Source organism: Odocoileus virginianus, chromosome 31 (assembly GCF_023699985.2).
Source record: "Odocoileus virginianus isolate 20LAN1187 ecotype Illinois chromosome 31, Ovbor_1.2, whole genome shotgun sequence".
Lineage (NCBI taxonomy): Eukaryota > Metazoa > Chordata > Mammalia > Artiodactyla > Cervidae > Odocoileus > Odocoileus virginianus.
The window spans coordinates 8,347,946-8,355,503 of NC_069704.1; the positions used below are offsets into that span (position 1 = coordinate 8,347,946).

Sequence of the window (7,558 nt, forward strand, 5' to 3'; positions counted from 1 at the left end):
ATTCTTCAGTGGAATTGCAACAAGGTTTAAAGGAAAGCAATTAAAATGAACATGCCAGCTTCCCAATTCTGAAAGACACCTGGACCCATCAGGGCTGATTTTGACTTGTCAGTGAAAAGACTCAAGAGACTTGGCTTCTGACACCAACATGCCTGCTTAGAGGGCCTGCTAATTCTCTGCTCCTCTATGAATCCCGGCTGGGAGGGGTCCCTTAATGTGAGCTTGAGAGGTCTACACAGTGGTGTCTGGCTGCCCTTTTAAAGAGAGGAAGACATTTAAAACTTCAGAAAATGAACAGTTAAGGGATGCATCTGAATGTGAAAGAACAGACTGAGGTTCTCCTAGACTTCTTGATGCCTGAATTGGTTACTAATTGAACAAAACTGAATGCTTTTTCTCTGATACTTTGTGCAATGCTTACCCAATAGCAGTCCCCTATTGATCAAATGTTCATTGATTGATTGAATATATGTCCATGATAGTCTAAAACTTATAAGGAGAACAGTCCAGGAACTTATGGTCTGAAAAGGGAAAAGTAGAACTTATAATAATAATAACAGAGTGATAAAATGATTAAGTGGAAAACAGTTACCTCTGTAGGGGATAAAGGTCTAGGACTGTGTGTTTTCTGACCCTCCAGCTTTACGCTTTAGAGAAAAAGCAGAGGGATGGTTTTGTACCTGTACCTTAAACACTCAGCAATGCCTAGGACTAACATGCAAGATATTCCAGATGGCTGAACCAGCAGGCATTATTATAGAAAACACGGGGCTTGAATGGGAAAACTTGAATAAAGATTTCAAATTTTCTAATCTGCATCTGAAATTTGCCTAATGACTCTGAGGTCCTTTTGTCTTTCTCCTCCAGTGTCAAAGCATATAAACAAATCCAAGTTGTCTTGGAACAAAGATGGCATCATCCATGGAGTCAGATATCAGGATGGGAACCTGGTGATCCAGTTCCCAGGTTGGTACTTCATCATCTGCCAACTGCAGTTTCTTGTGAAATGCCCAGAGCATTCGGTAGACCTGAAGCTGGAGCTCCTCATCAACAAAGATGTCAAAAAGCAGACGCTGGTGACGGTGTGTGAGTCTGGAGTGCAAACCAAAAACATATACCAGAACCTCTCCCAGTTCTTGTTGGAACACCTTCAGGTCAACACCACCATATCGGTCGAGGTGGATAAATTCCAATATGTGGACACAAACACCTTTCCTCTTGAGAACGTGCTGTCCGTCTTCTTATACAGTAGTTCAGACTGAACCACCCCTCCTGGCCTTTGGGAAGAAAGCAGCTCCCCACCACACAGCACTTATCCTTCCAGACACTTGGGGAAAAAAAAAAGAAAACTTTAGGCCAAGACTGAAAAACACAAAGGGAATTAAATAGTACACTTCCATCCCCTGGGAAGATCCAACTCAGGGTTAAAAAGAGAGTTTTGAGTGAAGTATCTTCCAGACAGAAGGCAGGGACGCAATGTGGCATGGTGGACAGAGCCACACATGGGAACCAGGAGGCATGGGTTTAGGCCCAGCCCCATCACTAACTCACTGTGTGACCCGGAGCCAGTCCTTTCCCTTCCCTGGAACTTGGATTTCATGTCAGAAAAGCCAAGGGGCTGAGTTTTAATCTTTCCAAGTCTCCTCCATCTCAGAAGAGCAGCCTCTCTCGTCACAGACCTGAGAACTAAGATCCCAGGTGCTGTTCCCGAAGCCCCCTGCCAAAGGAAAGGCCCCCACATTGGCACTTAGTGACAGCACTTCACAGCCTTCCGGCTGTCACGTCACCTCAGCAGAGTCGGGAGTTGGGGACGAGGGGCGGGGCACCTTGCTTGACAAACGGAATCAACAGTAGGATCTAAAGTCTGCGAAACTGACCATCCTGCGTCTATTGTCTTGCGGGTATTTGGAAAACCACCCGGCCAGGCTTGACTCCGGCGGTACTGAGAGTGACAACAGGACAGCAACAGACTGCTTTTGTTTCCCGTCAGGAAAGTGCCGTGAGTTCGGCAGGCACTCAGCGCGCATGCAGCCGTCACGGTGATCAGCCGTTTGGTAAGAGAAGAGCGGCTGCTGTCTCCCACATGAACTCTTTCCCCACTTCAAACAGCTCTCAGGAAACAACTCTGTGGAGGGTTTTTAAGGCCTCACTGTGTTGTTGACAGACAATGACTCTGAAAATGGTGAGGACTTCTGACGAACGGCCGCCTCCTCTCCTGATCTGGATGGCCAGGACATTTCAACCTACATTTACGTTTGTCCGTCTGTGAGGGAGCACCTTGTTTGAGAGAAGGACCACTGACTTGAAATATAAGCTCGTGAAGTTATGCTTCAGAGGAAAAAGGAATGCCTTAACTGCTATGTAAAGGAAGGGAGTAAAGTTTGCATTTTTCTCAGTCAGGAGGAAAGAAGAGAAAGGAGTCGGAGCTCAGGGAAGTTTGTCAGAGAAGGACTAGAAATGGTTTCAAAGAAGGGAAGAAAAAGAACAGCAGTGGTGGTATGGATGAGAGGAACTTCAGAGAATAGAAATGGCTAAGGGAAAGATTAAAGTAATTTGCTGAGCCGGGTGTTAGAGACCGCTTTCTAGGTCTCCACTAAGAAATGTCCAGTAAAGTCTACATTTCTCTTCAACACTTTCTGGAGTAGATTCTTTGGGAGGAGTGGGCATTGGAAGAGATGTTGAATTCAGCAAGTCAAGTGGTCTGTGGTAAAAAAGAAAACATAGGTTTTGAGGACCCAAAGCCACAGAATAAGGGGGCACCTGGCATTTACACCCTAACTCTGTAGGACAAACGAATCCTGATGAAACCAACTCCTGCATTCTTGAAAAAGTATCTGCAACCTAAGCATGTGGAAGCTAAGTAAATTTTCTACTGTCTCATATATTAACTTGAGAAAGCTTCCATTTTCATTTTTAACCAACACTCCAGAGCAGAGGTACCTGACATTTACCTCCTGAGGGGTTCCTAATCTCAGTCTCTGTCGAGCAATGGCCTGAAAGCCAGCATCTGAAGACACAGAATTTAAAGGAATCCAGTAGCAAGACAAAGAATTATAAGAGAATAATAATCATATTAATAATCATTAATAACCCAATGTGGGGATAATATGGAATGCCTGGTGGCTCAGATGGTATAGAATATGCCTGTAATGCAGGAGACCTGGATTCAATCCTTGGGTTGGGAAGACCCCCGGAAAAGAAAATGGCAACCCATATGGAGTGGATGGCCTAGAAAGTTTAAAATGGAATTCTGCCACTCGCTGAGGGTTACCAAGCCCCTGCAAATGCTGTGAGCAAATGACGCCATCTATGCAAGTAAAATAAGTCAAACCGGGAGTCCAGGCTGCCTAAAATTATGCCTCTTTGGTAAAAATTCATCTGGTGCTCACTCATGCTTTCTCTGCCGTCCCCAACACATAAATACACACACACACACACACACACTCACACACTCACACACACACACACACATACACACACACACACACACACTCACACACACACATACATACACACACACACACTCACACACACATACATACACACACACACTCACACACACACGTGCGCGCACACACACACACACGCACACACGCGCGCGCGCACACACACACACACATAAACACACACACCGCACACACACGCGCGCGCGCACACACACACACGCACACACACAGACGCACACACGCACACACGCGCACACACACACATACATACACACACACACATACATACACACACACACACACACACACACACACACACACAATGCTTGCAGAACTCGCAGAGCAGGGTGATGGACGAGTTGATGAATAATAACAAGTGAGTATAGATGTATATCTGCCCTTGGGAAAATTCACAGGACTGTCTTTCTCCATATTTGGGGACTTCTTCCTCACCCATTTCTTCATCACACATGGATGCCTCCTCATCCAATTTCTTCTCAGAATCCCCACATCACACAATGCTTAGCGGGGAGAAGGGCCCTGCAGGTCCAGGGGGGCTGATAGGATCAGGAACCAAAGAAAGGAGTGCAGGAGAAACTGGGCAGGATTCACCGAACGAGGGAGCCTTCCGGAATCCCTGGAACACGCCGACTGTCCTGGCGCTGGGGGACAAAGCCGTTAACAGCACAGAGGAATCAGTGAGTGTCATCTCTGGAAAGATACTGAGACATCAGCTGAGCCAGTGTTGGAATGCAAGCCCACTACAGGGCAGAGACTGAAGTGGGGATTTAAGCCCAGCCTCCTGACCCCATTACTACCCACCAGACCCCTCTGCCCCCGCTGTGAAAGTGAAAGTGAAGTCACTCAGTCGTGTCCAAATCTTTGCAACCCCATGGACTGTAGCCTACAATGCTCCTCTGTCCATGGGATTTTCCAGGCAAGAGTACTGGAGTGGGTAGCCATTTCCTTCTAGCCTTTTCATAATTCCTCAAGTCACATCGATCAAGCACTGCTCTGAAGCAGGCCTCAGTCCTCAGGGATTCCTCTGTTTCTCCCTGACTCTCAAAACAATTCAGGATCATCATTCAAATGTGAGACAGGTGGTCTGTAGATTTTTGTTCATGGTCAAATCATGGTAAAAGTTTAGGGTCCCATGACATGAATGTTTCATCTCTCAGAAAATGAAGAAATATATAATATGAACAGTATTTTGCAGTAAAAAAATTAAAAGCTTGTTTTATTTAAGGTTACATAGATAGGTGAGTGTATATATATGTGTGTGTAAGTAGGTGTGTATGTATGCATGTACATATATGTATACTCTATATATGCATATGTGTATGTATGTATGTATATACACTGTCCCCTAATAATTGTTTTACAGGTCATCTGCTTAAACTGGGGTCAGGGGAAGAAGCCTGATTATTGCTCTGGGCACTGCAAAGTTTATATATTTTTGTATTTATTTTTAATTATGAAAAGAACAGAAAGTAGTATTTCTCCCATGACTCACCAGTATTTAATAACTATTAATATTTTACTATATTTGCTTCTGCTTCTTTTAAACAGTAAAAGTACAGGTAGAGCTGAAGCCGCCCCGCTATGTTCACTTCCCTGCCCCCTCCCCAGAGCTAACTACAGCCTGGGCGTCTGCATGCCCCCGTCACCGGGTGGCGAAGATGGTAAAGAATCCACCTGCAATTCTGCAGGAGACCTGGGTTCGATTCCTGGGTCAGGAAGATTCTCTGGAGAAGGGAATCTCCACTCCAGTATTCTTGCCTGGAGAATTCCAGGGACAGAGGAGCCTGGCGGGGGCTATAGTCCATAGGGTCATAAAGAGTTGGACATGACTGAACTGAGTGATAAACACTTTCATTTATATGGTTTTATATTTGTTTCCCCATAGGAATACATAGTACAAGTCTGTGTGTTTTTAAAATTTTCAATAAATGATATCCCACTTTATATGGCATTTTGTGACTTGAAATTTTCATATAACATTAAGGTTCTGAGATTTATCTAAGCTGACACACACAGATCTATTAATAGCTCATTCATTTAACTGCTGTTATACTATTTCATTGTTTGAATACATCAGAGTGTGCTCATTCTCTGGATAAGGATATGGATAAGGATGTAGCTTGCCTTCTGATCTTGCTGCAATAAGGATCTTCCTGCATAGTTCCCATCCCTTATTGCCATTTTTCAATATTGCAAAAGAATTCTCTTTAAAAATTAGAAATAGTACCCTAAAGCTACTAAGTTCGCCTTGACCAGTGAGGGTTTAAGACTCTTCTGAGGTCACAACTCACAAGCTGGAGCCCTGGAATCTAAAGAGCCATTTCTGTATTTCCTAAGAACCTCTTGGCTCTGTGCTACCATCCCACACAAAGTCCTGAGTGCCAGTGTGGTGCCAGGCCCCAGCCAAGGTGCCAGCCTGTGTGCCACGGCTCTGCCAGGCTGCTGAAAAATCAGCTCTAGTTAGCGTGTGCTTGGAACGTCTTGCCAAAGCACTCCAGGGCTCCCCTGGACGTGGTTCTCTTTCTGGAGAATGAATGAAAGATCCAGACTGCAAGAGGGGTACGCACACCACCAGAAGGAAATTTCTCCCCTGAGACCAAACATCCATGTTCCTTGGGCTCAGGTCTCTTTTCTCTTCTCACTCCACACTGTCTCCCTGAGTGAGTGAACCAACCCCCTTGCCTTCAAATGACATTTTCTTGCCAATGACTGCATCATCTCTACATTCAGTTTGGTTCTTTCCCGAAAATCCAGTCCAATACATTCAGTAAACGTTGTACGCGAGTTCTCTCTGAGACCCTGCAGTGGAAGACTGAACTCAGGGACTAGTGCAGTGGCTCGCAAGCTGTGTTTCACTTTCTTACCATGACCCAGAGAGGGAGAAAAGAAAAAAAGAAAACCTACTTTGCAAACAACTGCATTTGTGCGTGCACATACAAACAACACACACACACCGAAGAAAAACATTTCATTAAGTAATACTTACCTTTATCTATGACTAAGGAAATACCCTTGTTGTGACCACCTGAACTGATTTTATGATGTTCTCATGAGTCATATCCCACAACTATTCAAGCTTGCCTTTCCCTGCCCCACAGGTGGGAAAGTGAAAAACAGACTTTCCTTATTCCCTTGCAGCTCAGGCTTTAGAATGGTTTAGTCTTAGACTTTGGAATGTTCATCCACTCACTCGTGTCCAGATCCCAAGGACTATCTGAGACTCCCATGACCCTTGCTTCCTACCTCCCACCCAAAAATATCCGTCCAATATCTGTCAGTCCTCTGGTCCCAGCCACCATCACCTCATGTGCACTATTCCCATCCCCTCTTAACTCACATCCCTGTCTCACTCCTTACAAATTACTCCCAGACAGAAGAACAGCTTTCCATTTTTCTTGGAACTGACAGCAATAATGATCATTTATCAAGCTCTTATATGTTATGCACTTTTCACGTACTCACTCATTCAATCCTCAAATCAGCCCTAGGAGGGAGGCATTATTACCCCCACACTGCCAGCAACAATGACATTGAGATTCTGAGACACAGAGGTGTGGTCAACATCACACAGGCCAGGGGTGGCTGAGTTGGGATTCAAGCCCTGGTGTGTGAACATCCACATTTCAATATCCGTGCACCAGTTGCTATGAGCCCAGCCTTCCTAAAATCCAAGCTTGCCAAACCAGCTGTGTCTCTCTCTATATCCTGCCTTTCTCTTCGGCTTCACACCTTTATACCCACCTCCCACCTCCTACGTCCTCTGCTCAGATGACACTGAACTTCTCCCAATTCCTCAAACCTTCTGTGTTCAGCCTTACTGCCAAATATTTGCATATGTTTTTTCCTTCTTCCTGAAATGCTCATTTTACTCTCTTTTACTTGATTAACTCCTATCATTGTTCTGAGCTCCTCAACAAAGTCCTTTCAGCTCTTCTGGCCCCACCTAATCCCCCGTTGTCTACATTCACTTTTGCCCCATCCTTAACTGCAGGACACTTCACTGTCCACCCCAGGTTCTCCCTCTAGCTCCTCCCCAACATCCAAAGTCCACAACAGCCGGGACCCCATCAGTCATATTCAGTGCTCAGCCC

General features: G+C 45.2%; 1 protein-coding gene across 1 annotated transcript in view; it reads left to right on the top strand.

The window, feature by feature from the left end:
• Positions 1–5,411, top strand: part of TNFSF8 (TNF superfamily member 8) — a 30,888-nt gene extending 25,477 nt beyond the window's left edge. Inside the window, exon 4 of the mRNA XM_020874410.2 lies at positions 868–5,411. Within this exon, the coding sequence (XP_020730069.1) occupies positions 868–1,262 (395 nt within the window). The 3' untranslated portion in view covers positions 1,263–5,411. The remainder of the gene's footprint in view (positions 1–867) is intronic.
• Positions 5,412–7,558: the final 2,147 nt, after the last annotated feature.